Source organism: Grammomys surdaster, unplaced genomic scaffold (assembly GCF_004785775.1).
Source record: "Grammomys surdaster isolate TR1022 unplaced genomic scaffold, NIH_TR_1.0 174, whole genome shotgun sequence".
In the NCBI taxonomy this organism is placed as follows: domain Eukaryota; kingdom Metazoa; phylum Chordata; class Mammalia; order Rodentia; family Muridae; genus Grammomys; species Grammomys surdaster.
The window spans coordinates 3,840,776-3,867,302 of NW_021604622.1; the positions used below are offsets into that span (position 1 = coordinate 3,840,776).

The window sequence follows — 26,527 nt, forward strand, 5'->3', positions numbered from 1 at the left end:
AGAAGAGGGCATCGGATCCCATTATAGATGGTTGTGAGCCACCATGTGGTTGCTGAGAGCTGAACTTGGGTCCTCTGGAAGAGCAGTCAGTGCTCTTAACTGCTGAGCTATCTCGCCAGCCCAAGAGTTTTCTTTTTAGAGTCACAGGTCAAGCTCGGATGTCTAGTATACCTGAGGCCCAGCTGTTCAATCTTTAAATTTTTAGCCTTGAATGCTGGTGTAATGCCAGTACTCCAGAGGATTTGGCACTCTTGTGACCTACCTGAGCTGTATAGTAAGACCTTTCTTGAAAATAAGAGTGCCTGAGTAGTTTATTTTCTTTCTGTTAGATAACACATGGGCATGGTTGTATGCACCTTTAGTCCTAGCACTTAGGAGGCAGAGGCAGGTGGATCTTTATGAGGTCAAGCCCAGCCTGGTCTATATTAGTGAGTCCAGGACAGACAAACAGAGCTACATAGTGAGACCATGTCTCAAAAAAAAAGGAAGAAAGAAGGAAAAAGAAGAGAAAGAAATGAATAGATGGATGGAATAGTTGCCGTGGGTAAATATGGTGGTACATGCCTGTCACCTCAAGAGTCATGAAGATGACACAAGGGGATCACAGCTTCCAGGCCAGCTTGTGCTAACAATGAGACTGCCTCAAGAAAAAAAGAAAGCCTGTTGGAAACTGGAGAAGACTGAGCAGTTAAGAGCGTGCGCTGCTCTTGTCGAGGACCCAGATTATAGTCCCAGCACCAACTTGGTGGCTCCCAACTCTCTGTGACTCCAGGTCCAGGGGCTCCAGTGCCCTCTTCTGACATCCACAGGCACCAGACATGCAGATAGGCCTGAGGACAAAACACATATTAATGTGTGTATGTATGTGTGTTTATTTTTTAAGCAAAGGGGAGAGGGAAGGAAAGAGAAAAGAAGGAAGCAGTGTGGACAGAAGCCTCATGGGTACCAGGCAAGCTCTATATCACTGAGTGGTAAATATAAAATATCATTTTAAATCATAAGTTTAAGTCAAAAGCTATTGAACAAATTGAGAAAAAACGGAAGTAATTAAACTCTTTGCACCTTACATCCGTGCTTCCGCAGATATGCAGTGTAACTGCATGATGGGTGTTTTCCCCCCTATCAGCAGAGCTTGGCTTACGATTGACAGTGACATATTCATGTGGAACTATGAAGATGGGTACGTATGGAAGGCAGCTTTGGGATTCTCCTAACCTCTACTGCTTGTTGCATCTCATGTTCTGCTCATTAGAAGTCAGTGTTTGCCAGTACATACCAGTCATCTGGGGCTAGGGAGACGGCTCAGTGGGTAAGTGCTTGCTATATATAAACAAGAGCCTGCACTACTGGCCTACTGGTTTAGCTGAAACAGTGAACTCCGGATTCAGTGAGAAAAATTGTCTCAGAAGTAAAGTTGAGAGTGAAAGAAGACACCCGACATTGACTAACCTCTGGCCTCTGTACACGCATACACACTAGCTCACCTGCGCATACTCAGTCGCACAGGTGGATTCAGTTGGGAGCAATTTCTCAAACAATGTTGGTCTTAGTACTGCTGGAGCCTTCTCATGGCAAGCACTCCACAGAGCTGCATTCCCCAATACTAAGTACTGCTCTTGTTTGTTTGTGTGTTTGTTATTGTTGGTTGGTTTGCGTGTTTGTAGTCCTTGGGATTAAACCTAGTGTCTCATGCATGCTAGGCAAGTATTCTTTCATTGAGTAATATTCCCAGTGTCTGAAGTACTTCTCTTGAGAAGCAAGCATTAATTCCAAGTTTGTAGTCTGTAGAAAAGATTATACACTGGTATTTTTGAGCTCTTACTTGGCATTTTAACTTTTTTATTATATTTAATTCTTTTGTATACATGTGGGGGGGGTAGTGGGTTTAGGTGTGTGGGTATGTCCCACAGTATACATACATGTGGAGGTCTGAAATTCTCCCTTTCTACCATGTGGGTCCTGGTCATGGTCCCTTATCTGACATTTTAAAGACTTTTTTTTTGCATTTCTATGGACTGTGAATCTGATAATTAATGAAATGAATATTTGGTTATTTCTTGATTTTTGACTTTGTGTGTAAATTAAATATGTAGAAAATATAAAAGCCACAGTCAGCATTCCTTAAATAGAGTAGTATATTGATCTGGTTGCTCACCTGGCTTTAGAGGTCAGTTTTGTTTTACTTGCACTTTATATTTCAGTTACTCAGTTCCCTATTTTGAGTCATCCATATTATTCTTATTGAGTTAGGAAATGTCATAAGAAGGACCCATGTACCTAAGCTGTACTCTTGTATTGAATAACTGGTGCTCCTTTTAGAGTCATGCACGTGCACACAAACACACTTCAAAATACTTAACTAACATACAGTTGATACCGTATGACCACTTACATTCTGTAGAAAAGATACTTCTAGTTAAAACTGTTTAGATGTTTCTGTGGGTGTTTTAGATATAATAACAATGATCTGTGATTACTCTAAAAGGTCATCACATGTGTGGCATTTTTACTTTTCAAATCTAACATACATTCATTTCACAAATACTTCTCTTGAGACGTGGCTATGCCTTGCCTCCCCTTTGGCTAGGGTACAATGGGTTAGCCTTTATTATAGCAAGAGTTGGCTTTTGGATTTGTTTGTTGCTGTAGTAATCTCGCTAGCTTGGGTTTCCGAGTTCCTTTAGAATTTCCCTTTGTTAGGGTGGAGAATTAACAGTAAGCTTTCCAAGCTCCTTCCCAGAGTTCAGCCCCTGTGTCAGCAGGAGATGGTGTTGACTTAATAGTCATTGCTTGCAGCCCTGTTGGGCAATTGTTCCGAAGGCAGTATACCTTTACCTGTTTCTCTGCCTTAGCCTTACACTGTATATGCCTGGGTATTCATTTTTCCCTAGTTTTGTTTGCTGTTTTAGGTTTTTAGTCTATGTCTACATTTTTTTCAACTAATAAGGAGCATTGTAACTATGACTTAATATATGTATATATGTTAACATGTTTTCTTTACTTCTGGGCAGAGGCGACCTTGCCTATTTCGATGGACTCAGTGAGACAATTCTTGCTGTGGGGCTTGTGAAACCAAAAGCTGGTAAGAAGTAAAACTATCAGGATGAGATTATGACTGTACAGTCAGTCTCCCAATGTTTTAGAGCTGAATTAGAAAAATTCTTATTTTCCTAATGGCTGGCAGCAACCATCCTACTTTTTATTTATATGAATAAGTTTTTTCTAATAGTATTTGTCATTTTGTGTCCAACTCACTTCATTTAATACGAATCTTCACAGATAATACATGTATCTGTGATCTGAATTTCCTTTTTCAATTAGGTGTGGTGGTGCATGCCTTTAATCTCAGCACTGAGTGGGGTTAGATTGCTTTTATCTTTTAGGCTTTTGTCAATAGTGTTCCTGTTACTAAAGATATACAAATACAAATGTTTATAGTTCAGTAAACCAAAATCTGTTAAGATACTTTTTTAAATGACAGTAAATGTTGAACCACTTATTTCCTGAGTTAGTTTTTCCTACTGTTTATGTACTTTAATACTTTAAACATAGCAATATTTAAACATCAAAATTTGCTGACCTGGATTCAGACTTTTACTGGTTAATTAGGAGCTCACTTTAATGGTAAAACCGTATTTTATTCATGTCTAAATTGCTAGGTATTTTTCAGAATATAATTAGCCTTTGTCTGCTTTGCCATAGGCATCTTTCAACCTCACGTAAGACACTTGTTGGTTTTGGCAACCCCTGTGGATATAGTAATTCTTGGACTCAGCTATGCTAATGTACAAACAGGTATGGTAACCCACTCATATACTAGGTTTTTTAAAATAACACTGTGTTGAAGATTAGTATTATAATGCTTACAATACTAGATGCTCACACTATTTGAGTTTGTTTTTTCTTGGATATTTTACTGTGTGATATATATGTGTACTTTAGGTGCAGTTTAAGATTACCAAATTATCTTGAGTGAAGCTATGCGTGCATGAGTTGCTAGGAATTGAGTTCAGAGCCCTATATTAGAATGCAAGCAATTTACTACTAAACAACATCCCTGGACAATGTGTTAAACTTTTTGTGAATATTTATTTGTATTTTATGTGTGTGAATGTTTTGCCTGAGTGTGTGTTTGTGTGTGTGTGTATGTCCATATGCATATGCATTGTATATATGGAGGAGGAGGACAGAAGATGAAGTTAGCTCCCTTGGAAGTTAAGTTACAGGTGTTTGTGAGCAGCCATATGGGTGCTGAGAACTGAACCTAGGCCTTCTACAGTAGCATCAAGTGCTCTTTGACCACTGAGTCTGACTCATCTCCAGCCCCTCAAGTTTTTATGGTAACTTTATAAAAGATGTAATTTGGAATATTTTAGTAAGAATTTAGTAAAATTACCAGTTTTCAAGATAATGTGAAATTATTTAATCTTTCAAAAAGCTAAGAAATTGGTTTTTCTTGTTGTAAACATACAGGTTCTGGCATTCTTAATGACAGTATGTGTGGTGGCATGCAGCTGCTTCCAGATCCTTTATATTCTCTTCCCACGGACAACACTTACCTTTTAACAATCACCTCCACGGATAATGGCAGAATTTTTTTGGCTGGCAAGGACGGCTGTTTGTATGAAGTAGCATACCAAGTAAGCCTTAATGTTTACAAACTTGTTCTTGTCTTCTGCTCAGTAGCAAAGGAAGAAAAAAGCTTTTCTTTTAATTTTCTAATTGCATAGCATATATTATTAGAGAGAATATTCAAGCATAAATTTAAAGTATAGTCTTCCTTCACTGCTCCACACCTATAGACCCAGTCCTTCCAAAATAAAAGCTGTTTTTCTTGGTGGGACAGTGTCAGGGTTCTGAAACTCAGCTCAGAACGTTACAACTGTTAGACACACAGTGTGTCTCTGAGCTGTATCATCAGCTCTGTCACATGTTCACCCGACTGGTGTATGTCGTTAAAGGATTACTCATTGGTATATGTGTATTGATACACATACAAATACCTGTGTACATGTGTTTGTGGATCTACAAGCAAACTGTACACTTTCATAAATGTATGTTTTTACTTTGGTTACTGTTACTTATTTTTATAATTGGCTTTTCATTGACTTATGTGTCTTGAAAGTCATTTGTTGTATTTAGTAGTTTTAATTACAAAATAAAACTCCATAGGTAGTTTTGAAAAGGATGTTTCAGTGTGGTCACAATCACTGGTGAAGCATGGAGACTCGCAGGCTTTAAGAAGCCTGGAGACAGTTGTTAGGTTATGTGGCATTACAAATGTTGTGCTTGTCTTTCCTCCAAGGCAGAAGCAGGCTGGTTCAGTCAAAGATGTAGGAAGATAAACCACTCCAAGAGCTCACTCTCCTTCCTCGTGCCTTCCTTGCTGCAGTTCACATTCTCAGAAGATGGTAAGTAGGAAACACATTTGACAAGTAAAACAAAACTTTCATGCTTCAAGACTTAACATTTTCTTCAGAACTTTTCATCCTCAGATAAAATGCTTGTCATATTAAATTGCATTTGTTATATGTCTATGAAGTCGCTTAAAGACCAGAGGCATTATAAAATGGAAAAAACATGGATTTTATTCTCAAGTTAATTATTTCCTAAAAACTTCAATCAAAACAGCTTCCCTACTTAAACCACAAAGGGGGTGTGACATGCAAAAGTAAAAGACTAATTTGTATTTGTGATAAAGGGTCAAGGGCAAATTCCCTGTGAAACTTTATATCCTTGAGTTTTAGTGAACATAGAAGCATAACTTTGTAGGATTAAGGCATGGTTCACCACCTGGCTAGAAAGTGCTCCTTACCACTGAGCTGTCCTACCTAGATGTCATGCTTTGTTTTTATTGAAAAATTAGGAGTGTAACAATCTTTGTGTTTCTAGCATATATATAGTAAATAATTTGTTAAGTATTACTGAATGAAGGAATAATCTAAACTAGGCATAGTGGCACATACCTCTAATTTCAGTTCTTGACAGGCAGAGACATGATAATTTTTGTATATTCAAGACTAGCCTCGGCTGCATAAAGAGTTAAAAATTCACTTAGAAGACAGAATAAGTTGTTTTTGTTTTAAGACCAAGTTTTGTTCTATAGCCCCGTCTGGCTTTGGAACTCTTAATAAATGTATTTCTCAGACTCTAAGCAGTCCTTGTACCATAGCCTGCTGCAAGCCAAGATGACTGGAGAGCAACATCCAGTATCTTGCCTAATAGTGTAAGTTGTTTATGATACACGTGACCCTGTCAGTATTTGACGTCTTTGTCTAATTTGAATGTTCCTGGGTCGGGAACATTATAGACTCTAACAAGCAAGCAAGAGAGCAGAAAGCGCCTGAATGCAAATCCTAATGCAGCAGTTTTAATTTGTTGTGAATGGATCCTGTGTCTAATTGATAATCCTTAGGGCTGGATTTTCTTCTCTTGTTTTACTTTTAGATCCTATTGTTCAAATTGAAATTGATAATTCCAGAAATATTTTGTATACACGATCAGAGAAAGGAGTGATACAGGTAAATATGCATATTTGCTACCATTTAAGATTACAAAGGCATTACTGTTTTATTGTCTATTTTTTATGAGTTATTTTATTTATTTACATATCAAATGTTGTCTCTCTTCCCGATTTCCCGTCCGAAAACCCCCATCTCATTCCCCACTCCCCTGTCTCACCTCCCCATCCACTCCCATTATTTTCTAATTTCTTTTTTTTTTGGGGGGGGGGGTCTTTTCGAAACAGGGTTTCTCTTTGTAGCCCTGGCTGTCCTGGAACTCACTCTGTAGACCAGGCTAACCTCGAACTCTCGAACTCAGAAATCCGCCTGCCTCTGCCTCCCAAGTACTGGGATTAAAGGCGTGCGCCACCACTGCCCAGCTATTTTCTAATTTTTAAAAAATTATTGTCTCTGTGTGTACAAATGTGTGTATGCACACCTATGTGACACAGCCCACATGCAGAAGGAGAGGATAACTTAGAGTCAGTTTTCTCTTTCTGCTGTGAGATCGAGAGATGGAACTCAAGGTGTGAGGCTGGTAGCGGCCAGTACCTGTAGCGAGTGGATTACCTTACCTGCTTACATAACTGTGTTACAAGGAAGACTTAAGTATTCAAACTTCCTGTGAACTGTGAACTTTGTTGTTGTTTGAGACAAGTTTTCATGTAAGTCAGACTGGCCTTAAGTTTGTTGTGTAACCAAGGGTGGCCTTGAGCTCTTCTCCTGCCTCCACCTCCCAGTCTGGATTGCTCCTGTGTGTCACCTTGCTTGCCTTCATTTGTCTGCTTTTCAAATAAACACCTCAAACCACTTCTTAGGCCATTGTTTATTATTTGTTTGTCTAGTGAGATTTCAAACATTTTAATGTCTATTAAGTACCAACTTAACTCTTCTTTAAGGGGACAAGCTAAATTTAATATTATGTATATGCTATGTAATTGTGTCTAAAGAAGAATATTTTATTCTCAGGTTTATGACTTAGGCCATGATGGACAGGGGATGAGTAGAGTTGCTTCAGTTTCACAGAGTGCCATTGTCTCTGCTGCTGGAAACATTGCTAGGTAATGTGTACTTTACTGTCAATGTTTCGTTTGCAAACATTTATACTGTTTATGATTAGTATATGTAATATGTTCATTTTATAACATGTAATATGTATATATTATGTACTATACTAAGATGAGATTATTCCTTCAAACATCTCTAAAAGATTATGAGTTATGGAGTGTCACCATAAGCTGTGTTTGAAACCTTGTTGCTACAGACTGTTCTCTTGGTTTTTTCAAGACAGGGTCTCTCTGTGTACTCCTGGCTGTCCTGGAACTCACTCTGTAGTCCAGGCTGGCCTCGAAATCAGAAATCCGCCTGCCTCTGCCTCCCAAGTGCTGGGATTAAAGGCGTGTGCCACCACTGCCAGGCTCAGACTGACTGTTCTCATATTGGTTGGAAGTGAAGTACTTGTTGTATTTTACCCTCTTGGCCTTTTTTTCAAAGGCTCTGAATATCAAATCCAAGGTCTCCCTCAGACTAGGCAAGCATTCTACCACTTGCTAGACCTCTAGCCTTTTTCCTTGAAACATTAAGCTCAGGTTCTTTGCAGCAAATATTGTAGACATTATAGCATGGTCCCCTACTCTGCCCTTCCAACAGGCCTACATGATACAAGTTAGAATTTCATAGAGATAATATCCTCATATAATTCATGATAAAACTGAAACTAAAGGAAATAATGGATTCCTTTGGCTTCTTACAGGGCTAGAACCCAATGTGAAGTCTAAGGAATTTGGTATTGGATGCTGAACTGATTGTTGCAAACCTCCTAAATTCCTTAGTGATCTGCAGACATTCTCCTCAATGTATAACTGAGGTTTCACATTTGCTAATGGTCTTTTTAGTGGTTTGTAAAGAGGGCTAGTCTTTTTTTTTTTTTTAACCCCTTCCCTTCTCCCTCTTGTTCTAGCCCAAAGGTTTTATTTATTATGTGTAAGCACACTGTAGCTGTCTTCAGATACCCCATAAGAGGGCATCAGATCTCATTACGGATGGTTGTGAGCCATCATGTGATTTCTGGGTTTTGAACTCATGACCTCCAGAAGAGTAATTAGTGCTCTTAACCATTGAGCCATCTCACCAACCGGAGGGCTAATCTTAAAACTGTACATCTACTGTAGTTTTGCTACTTCCTCTGCTACTGTGTTGCTTTCTAAGGAATTAATCTTACTTATTGAGACAGAGCCTATCTATGTGGCCATCCTGGAACTCAATACATAAATCAGGCTGGCCTCAAACTCACAGAGATCCACCTGCCTCTGTCTCTATGTACTAGGATTAAAAGCATGAGCCACCACACCTGCCTCAATGTTGACTTTTTATAAATTAGGAATAAACTTTAGTTTTTTTGTTTCTTAAAGGACTATTGATCGTTCCGTTTTTAAGCCAATTGTTCAGATAGCTGTGATCGAGAACTCTGAATCACTGGACTGTCAGTTACTGGCTGTCACTCATGCAGGTATGCTTGTTTCTGTAGCTGCTGTTCTACCTGTTTTCGTGATTTTGGATTGGAAAATTAGAACTGTTCACTCCTTCATTAAGATGGGTTGAGAATTCTTTTTTAGTGGAGGATACTGTTTTCTCTCATAATATTGTGAGACATAGCCAGATCTGTAAAGTGAAATGGCTTGTGTTTAGTGACAGAACCTTAACTGAAACACAGGTTCCCTTGGCTCGTCACAAGTTCGTGCTACAGAAATAGACCGAGTCACTGCTCAATTCTAGACATTTTCTAGAAATTTGTGTAAGTGCCTAGTCTATCATTTTAGGCCAGTGAGGAAATTGATGTGTGCTTTTGCAGACGTCTGTTTGTGTGTGGGATTTCTCCAGCTCAAGTCTGTGTGTGTGGGATTTCTCCAGCTCAAGTCTGTGTGTGTGTGGGATTTCTCCAGCCCACGTGTATTACCTCACATCTTTACTAATGCATATGTTTACTGTCTCGTTAGGTGTGAGGCTGTATTTCAGCACTTGTCCGTTTAGACAGCCGTTAGCTCGGCCCAATACACTGACACTGGTTCACGTCCGATTACCTCCTGGATTCTCAGCATCTTCAACAGTCGAAAAGCCCTCGAAAGTACATAAAGCACTTTATAGTAAAGGTAAGTTCTGAAATCCTATAAATCTTATAAATCTTAACTTTCTTTTTTTAATGTCTGTGAGTGTTTTCCTTATTTATATCCTTGCACCATGAACATGTCTGGTGGCATTGGTGGTCAGAAGAATGCACCAGACTTGGAACGGTAGTGTTTGCAGGTAGCTTTGAGCTGTCACATGGGAGCTGGGAATTGAACCCAGGTTTTCTGTAAGAGCAACAAGTGCGCTCTCTGAACTGCTGAGCCACCTTTCTGAGCATCACTACCACCAACCTTTTTTTTTTTTTTTTTGAGACAGTGTCACACTGTGTAGCCCTGGCTGGCCTGGACCTCTCTGTAGACCAGGCTGTGTTTGAACTTTCAGAGATCTACCTGTCTCTGCCTCCTAAGTGCTAGGGTTAAAGATGTGTGCCATCATACCAGGTGATTGTTCAATATTTCATCTTTTTCTTTGCAAGAATTTTTTTGTATCATCACAGCACTCTTTAAATTATAACTTTATAGACATTACTCATAATTGAAATTTAACCTTCTAAAGTATAAAAAATTGGTGGGTGTTAGTTTATTCAGTCTTGTACAGTGATCACCACTGTCCAACTTGATAATATTTTCCTTACTCAGAAAAACGCCATGTCCAATGACAATTGTTCTAGCCCTGGAAAACTTTGACATCCTTTTCTTAGTAATTTGTCCATTTTGAACATCTTATATAAATAGAAAAATATATGATTGACATTGAGTTGCACTAAGCACAATGCTTTAAAGATTAATGATGGTATAATGGGTATTAGCACTGTGTCTCCAGTTTAAAAAACTTAGCATGTATGTAGAGGTGGGGATAGTTGTTGGTGTGAATGAGAGGCCAGCTCTAGGGGTAGGCGCTCTTGTTCAGCCCGGTGGGTTCCAGGAACCAAGCCAGGTTGTCAGGGAGCCGGCGCCTTTGCCTGTTGAGCACTGTCACTCACTGGAACTACAGGGAAGAGCTAACATGCCCTGTGCTCCCTCTCTATTGTAAATAATGTTTAGTTGTGGAAACGGTGCATTCGCATTGTTTCTACTTTGTACAGTGAATTGCCCTGTTCCTGTAAATGTTTGTGTCAAGCTTGTATAAGGACATCTGTTTTCATTTCTTTGGGATTGAAATTGTTGGATCATGTGCTCACTTTGGTTTTGGTTTACCTGTGACTGACTCTCAGGCTGTCTTTCAAAGTAACTAGGACAGCTAACACTTTTGCCCATTGTGTAAGGCATACTCACTTGGGCTACATTGTTGCCAATACTTGTTTCTGGTTTATTCCCATCTTAGTGGAAGAGAAGTTACTTTTTATCTGGTGGCTAAAGATGGCGGGCAGCTTTCCAGGTGCTGACCAGCCACTTAACTTTCTCCTTTGCAAAAAAAAAACAAAAACAAACAAACAAACAAAAAACCAACGGTTCCAAGCCTTTACTTTTATTTCTCTTACTGAATTGAGAATTCGTTGTATATTCTAGATACAAGTCCCTTATCCAAAGAAGTGACCTGCTGATATTTTTGGCATTTGTGGATTGTCATTTCATCTGAGTATCCCCTCTGTGCTTTATTATTTTACTGTTAGATTTAGATTTAGTAGGGTTTTTTTTTCCTTCTAATATTAAAAATGTATTTTGTGTTGGTCTATATGTGTAGGCACATGTCTGTCATGGGGTGAAGTCAGAGGACATCAAGGAGTTCATTCCTCCCTCCCCCAAGTAGTTTCTGGGGTCAAACTCAGGTCAAACAATTGTCTTTGTGACAAGAGCTTTATTTGATGAGCCATCTGCCAGTTTTGTTAGTAATTTTTATGTATCATCTAAAGGAAGGTATTTCTTTGCTTTTGTTGTTGTTTTTTAAATGGTGCCACAGTTCAAACCCAGAGCGTAGTGCCTGCTGAGGAATCTCTCTGCCTGCCTCCAGCTACCTCCATGTTTAACCTCTAGGAAGGGACTTTGTTTTATTCTTTTGCTTTGGATATTGTTTTGCAAGCACTGTTTGTTTTTTTAAAAAATCTTTCACTATTGGATTCTGCCATTGTCTTGTATGAATTGCCTATAGAGATGAGTCTCTGGACTCAGTTCTGCCTAGTGACCTATATATTTCTGCTTAAGCTAGTCACAGTTTTGACCACTGTTGTTTTGTAGTAGGTTGTGTTTGTTTTGTTTGTTACAAGGTCTCATTGAATCAGGCAGGCTAACCTTGAAATCATGATCCTCCTGAGGATATAGAATAGTCATATACCACCACACCTCTTCTTTTCCTTTTAAGACTTACTTTTAATTATCTCTCTCTTTTATGTCCAGAATGTGTGTATATGGGCCAGTGCCCTCCAAAACCTGAGGCATTGGCATCCCCTAAAGTTGGAGTTACGGGGTGTTAGGAACTGAGCTCAGGTCCTCTGCAAATCAGTATGAGCTCTGACCTCTGAGTCATTTCTCAGTCCCCTGTTTTAGATTTTAAAGTTAGGTCACTCTTCCAACTTTTGAAAATGCGCTTCTTTTTAAATTCACAGTATTTGTATTCTCTTTGAAGCCATTACAGATAAAGTTAGGTTTCTATGTTTTATCTCCCCTTTCGTCCTCTGTCTCTAGAATTAAGTTTTAAACCCAGAAAAGATATTCTGGAAAAGAATGATATTGTTCTCAATTTGTATAGCATGCAATAAATCCTGTAGCCTTTCCTTTTTTAAACTAATTTATTCTTTTATGTGTATTGCTATTTTGCCTGCATGTATGTCTGTGCATCATGTGCATGTCTGGTATTTAGAAGAGGGCATCAGATCCTCTGGAACTAAAGTTACAGTGTGAGCTCCCATGTGAGTGCTGGGAGTGGAACCCAGGTCCTCTGCACAGCCTGTATTCTTAACCACTGCCATGTCTTTAGGCCCTGAAGATTGTAGGTTTTCAAAGTTTGACAAACTAGAATTTAAGAATTATCTTCTGCCACATTAATATAAATTAGTGGCACTCAATATTTTACTGCCTAAACATGGTCCTGGCCTACAACAATAATGGACACAAGATTGATGTCACTAAAGACCGTTTTAAGGGGACAGTTTATGTAGAGGAGCTGTAATCAAGCATAGGAAAGGATACATGACACTTGTGTCTATTTGAAACATGATGCATTTAAATTCACCATACATAGACTATTTTGCCTACTGAAAAGTTACTGACTTTAAGAAAAATTTATATACTGAGTAAACTTTTATAAGTTAATGAAATTGATAAGCCAGTCAATTACAAAATATATTTTAGCCTCAGACACTCTAAATTGTGAAAAAAATACATGTTCAATTTATTTGCAAACATTTTTAGATAGCTGATTTTTTTCTATGCACTATTTATTTAAAAGCAAAGTCCTTTTCTTTCCCCACTAGATTGTTTCTTTCATTGTATAGATTGTATATATTGCTGATATTAAGGCTATTGGGAATGCAGATTATTTAGCATCATGTAATAATATTCTGTATGTTTAACTTTTAGGAATTTTACTGATGACAGCCTCAGAAAATGAAGATAATGACATCTTATGGTGTGTCAACCATGATACATTTCCTTTCCAAAAGCCAATGATGGAAACTCAGGTCAGTAACTTTGAGATTTTTAATAAAAGTTGTGTGGTGTTGGGGATCAGACCCAGTGTCTGCATGTTATGTTAAGCATTCAACTGTTTAGACACATCCCTACTGCAAGTATAAACATTTTAGGTGAGAAATGAAATGCTGAGTAAGTTTGTCTTCCCAGTTATGGCTGCTTCCATAGTAATACATGATTAGAACTCTCAGAGTGGCTCTGGTGACGTGGGCCTAGGTTCAGAGCACTTGATGCTCAATCAGGAAGACTGGAACTCTGATCCCGCATTCTCATCAGGTGCCTTACAGACACCTGTAGCTTTAGCTATAAGGGAACTGATGCCCTCTTTTTGCTTCCTTGCACACTCACATACTAATAATGAGCACATACACTTAACAGACACAAACCTGAGCACTCGTGTACAAAAATACCTTTTATTTTTTTAGGTTTTTAGATTTAATGTGTGTTAGTGCTTTTCCTGCATGTATGAATGTATGTATGTATGTATGTATGTATACTATGTGCATGCCTAGTACCCACTAAGGTTAGAAGAGGGTGAAGGGTTTTCTTCAACTGGAATTGCACCATCACATATAAATGCTGGGAATCAAAACTGGGTCCTTCCCAAGATTAGAAAGTGTTCTTAACTCAGCCATCTCTCCAGCCCCAAAGAAAGCTGTCTTAGAGTAAAGAAATAAATCTTGGTAATTTTTATTTTTAACTCTGTCAAACCAGAGGTGATTATAGTAATCACTAAACAATCAAAAATCTTTCTTTTTGTCAGGTCTCATTATATAGCCATAGATGGCTAGACCAGACTAACCATGAACTCAGAGACCCACTGGCCTCTACCCAAGTGCTAGGACTATAGGCATGCCATGCTGGGCTCTAAAAATGTATATGTGTGTGTGGCTGGTGGTGGTAGTACAAGGTTTCTCTATGAAAGAGAGCCCTGGCTGTCCTGGACTTGCTTTGTAGACCAGGCTGCCCTTGAACTCACAAAGATCTGCCTACCTCTGCCTCCTAAGCACTGGGATTAAAGATGTATATCATCCCGCCTGGTGAGAGTTAGTTTTAATGTATCTAGAACTTGGAGTCGCACTACTGTGAACCTACCAAGGCTGTGCTAAGGTCAGTTCCTGGTCCGTGATGAGCTGAGGGCCATCCCTTTTCTCTCCCCTAGTGTCCTGGCCCACTCTGTCCGAGTCACCCTGCTCAGCTTTCATAAGTGCTAACCAGGTCCAGCCAAACCTGCTGTCTCCACTGCTGTGATCTCTCTGCTTTTCGGGGGTTTAGGGCTTTATTTGTTTGGATGTTTTTATTTGCTTGTTTGTTTGTTAGCTCTCTATATCTGGTTTAGAACTAGATATTTTAGCCCAAGTTGGGCTGGAATTCATGGTAATCCTCCTGTGTCAGTCTTGTTAATTCTGCAATTAGAAGCTTCACCATCACACCTAGCTGAAGACTTACTTTTAAGTAAATTTTGTTTTCTACCCTCAGTTTGTTACTTTGTAAAAGTGAAGATATTAATTACAGTAGTAACCAGAAGGTGGTCATGAAAATCAGGACTTGCCGGGCAGTGGTGGCGCACGCCTTTAATCCCAGCACTTGAGAGGCAGAGGCAGGCGGATTTCTGAGTTCGAGGCTAGCCTGGTCTACAGAGTGAGTTCCAGGACAGCCAGGGCTATACAGAGAAACCCTGTCTCGAAAAACCAAAAAAAAAGAAAAAGAAAAAAAGAAAAGAAAATTAGGACTGTTGGCAGGTAGAGACCTAAAGACCACTCAGTACAACCAAATTCTAAATTGAGGGTCTGTATTGAACCAGCCAGCAATTGTGTGGGATTGTGAGAGAAACACTTCTCACAGAAAGCGCTTTACAGGGAGCACAGGAAAAGAACTGAAAAACTACATTCTGATTGGCAGTTGCAGGAATTTATAAGCAAGCAAGCAGTTTATCAGAAGATAAAACCATTCAGTTAGCTGGGGCATTTTAACCCCCAGTTTCTAGAACAGTGTAGGATGCTTCTCCACAGGACAGTGGGTAGAAGATGAAGGCCCAGTCTCACCTCTTCCAGAGGACCTGGGTTCAAGTCACAGCACACATGGCAGCTTTCATCTTTCTGTTAATCCACTTCCAGGAGATTGGACACTCTCACACAGGCACATGCAGGCAAAACACCAGTGCACGTGAAATGAAATGGAATCTCTCAGGCAGTGGTGTGGTCCCAGACAGTGATATGATCCCAGACAGTGGTGTCGCACACCTTTAATCCCAGCACTGAGTAGACTGACAAGCCTGATCTACAAGTTCAAGGACAGTCAGGGCTACACAGAGAAACCCTGTTTCTAAAAACAAAACAAAGAGTAAAAAGCTAAGTATATACTGAATAATTCATGTTGCTGGAACTAGAGAAGTTTGGTTGTTTTATTTTTGTGTTTTCTTGTTTTCTAAATGCTTTGGCATGTGTAACTTCAACAAAATATGAAAACAGTATATTTCCTTTTTCTAGATGACAACCCGTGTTGATGGTCATTCCTGGGCTCTGTCTGCAATAGATGAATTAAAAGTAGATAAAATAATCACGCCTTTAAATAAAGATCATATTCCAATAACCGACTCGCCGGTTGTTGTACAACAGCACATGTTACCTCCAAAGAAATTCGTCCTGCTCTCCGCACAGGTATGTGCGTATCTGCTTACCACCGAGGAAAGAAGCCATAGCGAGTATGCTCACGTCTGGTTTCTTCATTGCAGTGCTGACAGTTGACTCAGAACTGCTGCATGCTTGGCAGACACTACTGCTGTGCCATTACCCTGGTCTCGTTACTTAATATTTTTGTCAAATACTCTGAGATGTCACTTCATGGAATTATTTTTAAGTGCTTTATAAATGTTTACTCTTAATTTTTTAACAGTAGTGAATTGCCCTAGAAAATACATAAAATGAAGTCTCCTATCCAGATATCTGTGTTATCAATATCTATATATTTACAGATAAATTAAGAGAATATAATGTAAATATTTCTAAGTAAATGCTCACATTCTATACAGTGTCCTACATCTTTAAAGTTCAAAAATATCCTTTTTAGATTTTTCTACCTATACTTCTAATTTGTATTTGGCAGTAATTTTTTGTGTAAATGTGCCCTGGTTAACTATTTTTTCTTATTTCATGTGCATCCTTAATGCTGTGGTGCTAATTCTGCTTATACCAAGTATATGTGTGCATATTCACAAGTCATTTCTGTGAATACCCTTCCCTAATGATAACCTTCCCTAATACGTTTTACTGTCTAGTAAGATGAGTTTAACCACCTTTTCAATGTTTATATTGCTGTATACTGTCAGTTTCTGTTCTATATAGTGATGCTTCCTTTTCTATGATTTTGCTTTCCAAAGTTTTAGTTTCTTCTCTTTCCCCATCAAATGAAGTCTGAAAATTAAGGGGAACATTTGTACACACTAAACTGCAAGGCACTCTGAGTAGCATAATGCATTGCCTAATGCTTGGCCCCTCTCCATCTCCATGTGATGTGTGATGCTTCATTTTAATCACTCAGTGCCTGTCTTGGGTGTCACATCTTCTTTTGTTCTGCTATTCTTACTGTTTATAGGATTTGGAAATGCAGTTCTGAGCACCTAAGGGTGGGTGTAGTGTTCTAATCTGTGCCATGAGCATAAGGGTAGACTGCTATATCACCATCTCGTTAGGGTTGTCATTTATTATGTCAAGATTTGTTACGATTTATGTATTGTAGATATTAAGTTTTTGTATTTTAGTTATAATTTTGCCCTCTAAACCTTCTATTTGTGTGGAGTGTATCCTGGTATACCGGGTGACTAAGGATCTTGCTTTATTATTGTACAAATAGATACATGTGCTAATATAACCAGTGAATAATGTGACTGATTCTCTTGGTTGGGAGGCAGCATGAGAAGGGCAAGGTTAATTTTTGCAGATATGGAAATTTAATCTTGCTGACTTCATTTTGTGTTCTTGGAGTTGCTTGTTATTAAGTAAGACAGCAGTTGGTTAGTTCCAGCCAGGTTTTTTGTGTGTGTGTATTAGTGGGGAGAGAACTTAGGGGCTGTGTGTGCCAGGCTAGGGCTCTACTCTGAGCTGTATCTCCAACCCTACACCAGTCAGGCTTGGTAACTGCTTTCTCCTGTTATTTCTCCTTTTTGATTTCTTAGGGTAGTCTCATGTTTCACAAGCTTAGACCCGTAGACCAGCTGAGACATCTGCTTGTGAGTAACGTGGGAGGGGATGGAGAAGAGATCGAGAGATTCTTCAAATTACATCAGGTAACTATGCACTGCAGGGAGGGGTTGTAAATAAAGAAGCTGTAAAATATTTAGTTTATAAACTAGAAGTAAAACATTGTATTACGCAGATTATTTGTTCTCTTTTTTACTCGAATCAACACGTATGTATTGAATTTGAGAATAGTAATGTTACAAGGCTCTTTCACGTTTATTCTCTGATTTTGACACATTCTTATTAAGGTATAATAAAAATGTGATATTGAAGTTGTATAATAAATATACTTTTTATTCAAAGCACCAGTCGTTACTTTATGAGCATGCACATGTGTGTATGTTCCCAGTCACATGGAATAACCCTAAGGCAGTAACTTGAGGCAAAATATGGAGACATTAGTAATTAATAGCCATATTAGCATTGATAGATTTAAAACTGAGAAGCCTTATTTAAAATTACCACTTTCTCATTAAAGTTAAGTGTACAGATTCAGGATTCAGACTATCTGCTAAAAACCCCAATGGAGTGAGATACTTGTATTCACTAAGCTTTAGTTGTATGTAAACTGATTATACTGCAGCACTATGTGCTATAAGAACTAATAAACACTGGATTGGTTTGTTTGAGACAGGATTCTTTATGTATCCCTGGCAGTCCAGGAACTGTGTATGTAGGCCAGGCTGGGCTCCAACTCGGAGATGCTCCCGCCTCTGCCTCCTGAGTGCTGGGATTAAAGGCATGCACCACCATTGCCTGGCAATACTAGATTATTAAAATAGTGCCTAGCACATGATAGGTACTCAATAAATGTTGGTTCTTACTGATAATTTCTAAAAGATAGAGTACAAGATTAAAATAGAATAACAGTTGATCAAAATCTTAGTAAAGTATCTTTAATACATCAGTGTTAAAGCTAAACTTTACTTCTGGGCTGTTTGCTCTCTTCATGTCAGTTGATTTCATTCCATCAGCAAGTATTTATTGAGCACTTGCTTAAACGCTGGATTTATCTTTAAAGTACAGGTTTTTTTCCCTTTCAGGAAGACCAAGCTTGTGCAACTTGCCTTATTCTTGCTTGTTCCACTGCCGCCTGTGACAGAGAAGTGTCTGCTTGGGCTGCGCGGGCATTCTTTAGGTATGTCAGGGGAGAGAGAGAAAGAGAGTCTGTTGATATACTCAGCCACTTTGGTTGTGGGGAATTTGGAGAGTTAAACATAGGTTTGTTTTTGGTCTTTTTGTTTGGTTGTTTTGTTTGTTTGGTTTTTGCTCATGCTATGTAAACAGCACTGTACCACAGAGTTACATCCTTAGTCCAAAAGTGTTCATCAAATACTTGAAAAATATTGTGAAATATTTATATATAGAAAACCTGCTTTTTTTGTTGGTTGGTTGGTTGGTTGGTTTGTTGGTACTAGAAATTGAACCTAGGGTCTTATACATGCTAAGCTCAATCTCCAGGGCCACTAAGCAATTACTTTGTGTGTATAAATATTTTCCTGCATGCAACTATGTAGCTCATGCATGCAGTACTGTTGGGAAGCAGAAGAGTGCAATGGATTCCCTGAGACTCCAGTTTTTGACAGTTAGGAGCTTCCATGTGGATGCAGAATATAGTACCCAGGTCCTCTGCAAGTCTGCCCTGTGCGCTTAACTGCTGGACTCTCTCTGCAGCCTGGGATTTTCTGTCGTTGGTAGTGGTGTTTGTTTGTTTGTTTGTTTGTTTGTTTGTAGACAGGGACTCACCATTCAGCCTGTGTTGGCTGAGTGCTAGGATTAAAGAGACACCATTTTTAGGCCACTGGCCACTTTTATTTGATACTGCTGCGATAGTTTAAGGCTTTGCCAAATGGGAAAATAGGCAAATTATTAACCTTCGTTAGTAAGAGTAAAATCTAGAAAGATAGTAATGCCTATGGAACAGGCTAAGGCGCATAGTGTGTGCATCACTGTTCTCTGGGTTTACGTCTTTTGACCTCTGTTTACACTTTTTACCATCATCGCTCCTCCATCATCCTTACTTCCTCAAACAACCGGTTCTAGAGCATGGGCATCAATGGTGCTGAGGGATTCTGAGTCACAGGAAGGAAACTTGGTGTCAGAGATAGTTTTTAAACATCTGGTTTCTTATTGGTTTTTTTGTATTTGTTTTCATGTTTTTGGTTTTTGCAGTACTGGGGATTCAACCAGGATTCACTAGACAAGCATTGTGCCAGTAACCTATGCCCTAGCCTCAAGAGATTTTCTTTCTATAAAATATTTAGCCAGAAATTTGAAGAATGCCTGTACTGTATCTTTAAATTTATGGTTCTTGAGTTAAGAACACTGGCTGCCCTTTTAGAGGACCCAGGTTCAATCTTTACCACCCACATGGCAGCTGACAACTGTCCCTCTACTTCCAAGGGATCTGACACCCTCCTGTGGCCTTCATGTGCAGACACATATTCAGGCAAGACACCATACACATAAATAAATCTTTAACATTGTTTTAAAAATTTGACTAAATATATTCTATTAGAAAGACTGTGTCATTTCTGTGTTAAGCAAACTATCCATTACATGTCCTTTTTTAGACATTAGTAGCGATTTTGGAAGTTTGATTTCTTTTTTTTAAAAAGCCACAGAAATATTATATGAATGTGTTTTCATTTTAATCCCAACTGTGGGATATGGCACTGCTTCAGACTGTCCGAAGCAGCTGACTGTGATTGCCTAGTGCTCTAGCTGAGGTGTGCAACATTTGGGATTCTGGGAATTTTTCAGAGGTTATATAAATGCTAGGGCCTCAAGAGGTGGGGTGGGTTGTTGGTTGTTGTGGGGGTTAGTCACAATTTGTTAGTACTCATGCTCAAAGGAGAAACAGGAAGAACAAGTTAGATTCAGGGATCTGTTCCTTTTCTTCTCTCTCCATGGGATTAAAGGAGTGGACAGAGGGTGGAGGATGGAAGAAAAGAACCCACAAAACCAGAAACACTTAGTAGTCTCTTCTAATGTTCTGATAGCAATTTGAGATCAATATTTGTTGAAGGATTATGCTAGATACATATTGATTTCCCCGTGAGCACCGTATATTAACGTCTCTACCAATTGTATGGCAGCTAAGAGCAGGATTGTCCCAGCTTTTACAAGATTGACAGTTTAATTGAACTCATACTCTTGTCACACAAACAGGTATGGTGGTGAGGCACAGATGAGATTTCCAGCTACTCTTCCCACTCCAAGCAACGTTGGTCCCATCCTGGGCTCTCCTATGTATTCTAGTGAGTACGGAATGATGTTCTAGGAGTACTTCTGTGTAACTAGTGAGTACTCTCTAGAGAGGGACTCTTGAATCTTTGGGGTTTTTTGTTTGTTTTTGTTTGTTTGTTTGTTTGTTTTTTCAGGGTTAGTGTTGATTTTTTTTGTTTTGTTTTGAGATAAAATTTTCCTGTGCAGCCTTGGCTGGCCTGGAATTTGCTGTGTAGACCAGGCTGACTTTGAACTCAGAGAGTCCCTCCCCCCCCCCCGCCCCCCCCCGCCCCCCGGGCTTTGTCTTCCAGTGCCAGAATTAAAGGCATGTGCTGTCACCACCCCTGGCAATATTGAATCTGTAACGAATACTAAGAAGCAAAATAATGCGCAACCAATAGTATTTACAGATTTTAAAAAAGAAAAGAAAGTGATGAATAGTCAGGTGATAAGCACATCTGTATCCATCTCCTTCAGATGGGAGAATGTCTAGTTGAGAATGTGTGTGTCTGCTTCTTGACTCGAGTAGGCAGTGTCTGTCCTTCCTCAGTCACACTGATACATAGCTCCTTTATAGAATCTTGATCAGACTCAAACCATTGGAAAGGTATTTTACATGTCGCTGTTTTGTTTGTTTTTTTTTTTTCTTTTCTAGGTTCTCCTGTCCCTAGTGGGAGTCCCTATCCAAATCCATCCTCTTTGGGGACACCATCCCATGGTACTTCTTTTCTGTTCATTTTGAAGAACTAACAGTAATTATTGTTCCTAATATTTAATGTTGAAAGGTCTAATTTGCATGATCCCTTAAAAAAAAAGAGAGAGAACAGAGGTTGAGGAAATAATTCAGGTGGTAAAATGCTTCACAGACCACTAAAACCTGAGTTTGATCCTCACAATCAATGTAAAACAGCTGAGAAAGCCCATCCATGTCTGTACTTCTTATCAAACAAAACCAAGTGGGTATCTCTTCATTATCTTTAAATATTTTCCATTTGTTTTAAGATACATCAAATGGATTATTGAAATTTCTAAACACTTACAATTTCTTTTTTTAAACTATTTTTATTAATTTGAGAATTTAATACATGGATACAATGTATTTGAGCTTATTTACCCACAACTCCTTCTGGAACCACTGTCCCAAACCCTAGCCCTTCTCAACCTTGTGTCCTATTTAATACCACCCAGTCCAATTTGTACTGTCCACACACCAATGGACATGGCCATCCACTGGAGCGTGCAAAGGCCATAAACATCTTTAGAACCCAGAAGCCATCAATTGCTAATAGGTCCTCAGCTGGAGGCAGAGGCTTGTGAGCCTTTCTCTTTTCATGCTGGAATGTTGAGCTCTAGAATGCAGCAGCCCTGTCATGTGCAGAAGGCCCTTCTCTACCCCCACCCCCCGACTCCCCAGGTCTTTCTTACTTCTGGTTCTTGTAGGCTTTTCACCCCTCTCCCATGATGGTCCCTGTGCCTTCTGGTGGTGGGTTGGGGTTGGGCTATGGTATAAATGTGTCATTTTTGACTGAAGCCTCCATAGATCCTCGTTCTCTGCGTTTCATGCTCTTCTTTGTTAGCCACAGCCTATGGCACAAAGAAGCTTGTCTGAAGACATTGAGAGCTGCGCTGACCCCTGTATATGGAGATGTAAATTTAGAAGGCTGCTTGACAACTCTGTGTATTTAGCAAATTAGCAAAGTAGCAGTAGTAAGTTGGAGCTCGTGAGCCTTAGAGATGAGCCTAGGATCTACTGAGAGACTTTTTCTTATGTTTGCACAGGTGCTCAGCCTCCTGTCACGTCCACCCCAATGTGTGCTGTTGGAAACCCAGCCATGCAAGCTGCAAGCATGAGTGGTTTGAGTGGCCCAGAGATTGTGTATTCAGGAAAACACAATGGTATTTGCATTTACTTTTCTCGAATCATGGGGTAAGTACTTTGCAATCTACCTAGTTACTATTTACTTTGTCCTTTTGTAGTAGTTGGAATATTCCTAAATCTATGTTTGGGACATTACTTACTGAATTTCACTTATAGTTCTTTGTGGGTTTTTTTTTCCCCCATCAATTTTTTTATTCTTTTTTCATCCCAGTCAAAGCCCTCCCATTTCCTGATCCCCCCTCACTCAGTTCCTCCCCTTATTCCCTCCTTCCCTTCTCCTTTGAGAAGGGGAAAGCCCCTCTGGGTACTGCCCCGCCCTGATACATCAAGTCACTGCAGGACTAGGTGCATCCTCTTCTACTGAGGACAGACAGGTTAGCTCTGTTAAGGGGATGGGATGCACAGGTAGGCAACAAATTTAGGGACATCTCTTCTAGTTGTTGGGGGGGACCAGCATGGAGAACAAGCTGCACATCTGCTACATATGTGGTGGGGGGCGGGGGGCTAGGTCTAGCCCATCTGTGCTCTTTGGTTGGTGGTTCAGTCTCCGAGAGCACCCAAAGTCCAGGTTAGTTGACTCGGTTGGTCTGCCTGTGGAGTTCCTGTTCCCTTTGGGGCCCTCAATTCTTCCACAAGATTCCCTGAGCTCCATCCACTGTTTGGCTGTGGATTTCTGCATCTGTTTCAGTCAACTGCTGGGTAGAGCCTCTCGAAGGATAGTTATGCTAGGCTTGAATCTGCAAGCATAACCGAATATCATTAGTAGTGTCAGGAATTGGTGCTTTCTCATGAGATGAGTCTCAAGTTAGGCTGGTCTTTGGTTAGCCATCTCCTTAGACTCTGCCTCATCTTTTTCTCTGTACTTCTTGTAGGCCAGACAGATTTTGGGTTGAAGGTTTTGTGAGTGGGTTGATGTCCTTATTCCCCTGTAATGGGTCCTGTCTGGCTTCAGGAGGGGACCACTACAGGTTCTATATCCCCACTCCTAAGAGTCTCAACTAGAGTCACCCCCATAAACTCCTTGGAGCCTCCCCATTTACTTTTAGTTTTAAGTTCATCCATTGATACAGTTTTTTACATTGTTGAACCCTTTACCTGTATTCATTGTTTTATTTCTGTGCATAGAGCCTCAGGTTATATCTAAATGCACATTAATAACTAGACTTTTAAACATCCTGTCACTGAGTAGTGTGTGTCTGGATTTCAGCTGGGCAGTTCTGGTCTCACTTGGCTCACTCCTGCAGATGCAATCAAATGCTACAGTAGAAAGAGGTTTATTTATCTTAACTGTACTGCTGTATGCTCAAGGCCCATTTATACACTGGTGTCACACGGGCACACACTTCTGTTCTCTGTATGGTCTCATCCTTCAGTAGGACAGCCAAGAATCTGTCTCTTACTGGTAGTGGGACCGCATGTGAAGGTTGAAGCTTCCAGAGCCCCTCAATGCCTCTGTTCACAACAGTGCTATTCTCTGTCCTGTTGTATCTGGTCACCTTTGATTCAGAAGCTGGTGAGGAGACACCATTGCTGTAAAGGACAGGTGTGGAAATCATGCTGCAGAGGAAGTGGTAAAGGGAAGGATAAACCACGGCTGCCCCTATTTGTAGTCCTCCCACGCTGTCTAATTAGCTGCCATGCCTGTATATACTGATCTTCAGTTGGGGTAGAGGCTTTCATTAGCGGCTGTGTGTCTGATGTCTGCATATTCCTGTGATCTTTATGATTTTTTTTTTATTTTACGTATACAAATACTTTTCCTGCGTGTATGTATGTGCACTGCATATATGCCTGGTACCCCTGGAGTACAGAAGAATGCACCAGATCACCTGAAACTGAGATACAAGACTGCTGTTAGCTGTCCTGTGGGTGCTGGGAACTGAACCTAGATCCTCTGCAAGAACAGTTAGCACTCTTAGCCACTGAGCTTTTCTTTAGTGTACTTTGAATTTCTGGAGTAATAGGAATGCTATGTTTGAAATTTTTCAGGTTTTTCCAATTTCTTCTTTTCTCAGATCGTGTTTAGTATTGGTGTGTATGCACAATGGAGGAGAGGTACATGTACCACGGTGTGCATGTGCGTATCAGAGGACACTTGTGAAATCAGTCCTTCCCTTCTAGTTTGATGTGGGTTCTGCGGATGCCATTCAGGTCACAAGGCTTCAAGTATCTCTTCTTGCTGAGCCGTCTCTCTAGACTTGTTTTCTAGGAAACTTAGAAAATGTTAAATTAAGTCGTCTACTGTGTTTGAAAAAAATGAATAAAGTCTTCATGTTCCTATACACAAGTAACTGCATGTTATAAAAGGTTGTATTTGTTTACAGTGCAATAATTAAAACATTTTTGTTTCAGAAATATTTGGGATGCTAGCTTAGTTGTTGAAAGAGTATTCAAGAGTTCCAACAGGGAGATCACTGCAGTAAGTGTGTATAATGTTACTTCCTTGTTTGTATGTGACCAGTTGATGATGTTATTCAGTAGGAAGTGTTTCTCATGTCTTAATTGCTTGATGAACATGTTTTGTGTTCTCATCCAGTAAACTGTCCTTTCTCTAGTTTATGTCTTGCCCCAGTCACTTAACCTAGTAAAGTTTTTAACATTTGATAGCCTGGTACTCCAGTGCAAAATGAAAAGAATAGCCTGACTCCTTCAGGGAGTCAAGGTTGCTGTGAGGTTGGAGAGCCAGCGCTGACTTAGCCGCCCCATCTGTTCTCACTTATACTTGCCTTTTACAGAAGCGTGACACTCTCACAGTCTCAGCAGTTAGTGCGAGCTCTTGTGCACTTCACATTGCTATAAAGAAACATATCACAGAGCTTTGTTTTTATAGAGTGAGTAGGCTTGCTTTAATCTCTCGGGTTTTTTTGTTTTTTGTTTTGTTTTCTTTCCTTTGCTGTCCTTTGTTTTCTTTGCTGTTCTGTTTTTCTATTTTTTGTTTTGTTTCTGTTTTCCCCAAAATGATCTTGCAATGTATTTCAAGCTGCCTTTGATCCTGTGACCTTCCTTCCACACCCTCCGAGTACTAGGATTGTACACATGCACTGGCATACACACCCACTGACATAAACACACACACTGACGTGCACACTCACTGACATGCACTGATACATACAGCCCAACCCAAATTTTGATGCTCTTTTAGAGTTCATATTTCTAATAATAAGAATGCATTTTATCTAACATAGTATTTGTATGCGCTGCAGAATGGACTGAATTAATCCATAATGATAGTAGTGAAGTTTCCTTGAACTGATTGATTTATTGGCAGATAAGGACATGAGGATGTAGGTGTTAACCCTGCTGAACGGTAATCTGAATGATGACCATGGAACTGTGGAAAGTAATTAAGATGTCCACTTGTTATTTTTGTTCTACTACATATAAATTTTATGTTAATCATAAAAGAACAGGGGGAAGGACATGGGTAACTTTCAGTGCTCTTTATTTTGGCTAATTGGATGCTGAATGGAATTTAAAAATAAAAAGATAGCATAGCTCAAAACGAATTGTATATATTTACCGTAGACTCTTAAGGAGTATTTTTTTATACATACACTTTTTCTGTGTCTTTAAATGTTTGCAAACTTTCATTCCCAATCTTACAGATTGAAAGCAGTGTACCCATCCAGCTGCTGGAGTCAGTGCTACAGGAACTGAAGGGTTTGCAGGAGTTTCTAGACAGAAATTCCCAGTTTTCAGGAGGACCGCTAGGAAATCCAAAGTGAGAACCAGATCTACTTACTTACTTACTTACTTACTTACTTACTTACTTTTTTTTTCCTGTGTATGGAGGATGTTTTGTCTTATCACCTTGAGATATTAGAATGAAAGCCAGGACCTTACAGATTGTAGGCAAGTACTCTACCACTGAACTACAGACCTAGCTATTCAGTTTTTCTTTCTGTTGTATTTTGTTCAAACATTAGA

At 39.5% G+C, this 26,527-nt stretch overlaps 1 protein-coding gene across 3 annotated transcripts in view; it reads left to right on the top strand.

Annotated features, from left to right (window-relative positions):
- The window catches only part of Nup155 (nucleoporin 155), a 54,346-nt gene that overhangs the window by 3,905 nt on the left and 23,914 nt on the right, over window positions 1-26,527 (top strand). For 2 of the 3 annotated variants that reach the window (XR_003711414.1, XM_028767623.1), the window contains exons 3-20: window positions 1,084-1,180; window positions 3,012-3,082; window positions 3,703-3,795; window positions 4,474-4,640; window positions 5,306-5,411; window positions 6,448-6,521; window positions 7,473-7,564; window positions 8,915-9,012; window positions 9,500-9,652; window positions 13,145-13,245; window positions 15,745-15,915; window positions 17,430-17,540; window positions 18,537-18,631; window positions 20,665-20,753; window positions 21,377-21,439; window positions 22,501-22,648; window positions 24,953-25,019; window positions 26,206-26,321. Coding sequence is in view for 2 of the 3 variants with exons in the window: in XM_028767623.1 (XP_028623456.1) it covers window positions 1,084-1,180; window positions 3,012-3,082; window positions 3,703-3,795; window positions 4,474-4,640; window positions 5,306-5,411; window positions 6,448-6,521; window positions 7,473-7,564; window positions 8,915-9,012; window positions 9,500-9,652; window positions 13,145-13,245; window positions 15,745-15,915; window positions 17,430-17,540; window positions 18,537-18,631; window positions 20,665-20,753; window positions 21,377-21,439; window positions 22,501-22,648; window positions 24,953-25,019; window positions 26,206-26,321 (1,912 nt within the window). In the remaining variant the exon portion in view is untranslated. The remainder of the gene's footprint in view (window positions 1-1,083; window positions 1,181-3,011; window positions 3,083-3,702; window positions 3,796-4,473; window positions 4,641-5,305; window positions 5,412-6,447; window positions 6,522-7,472; window positions 7,565-8,914; window positions 9,013-9,499; window positions 9,653-13,144; window positions 13,246-15,744; window positions 15,916-17,429; window positions 17,541-18,536; window positions 18,632-20,664; window positions 20,754-21,376; window positions 21,440-22,500; window positions 22,649-24,952; window positions 25,020-26,205; window positions 26,322-26,527) is intronic. The other variant, XM_028767624.1, reaches the window with a different exon arrangement.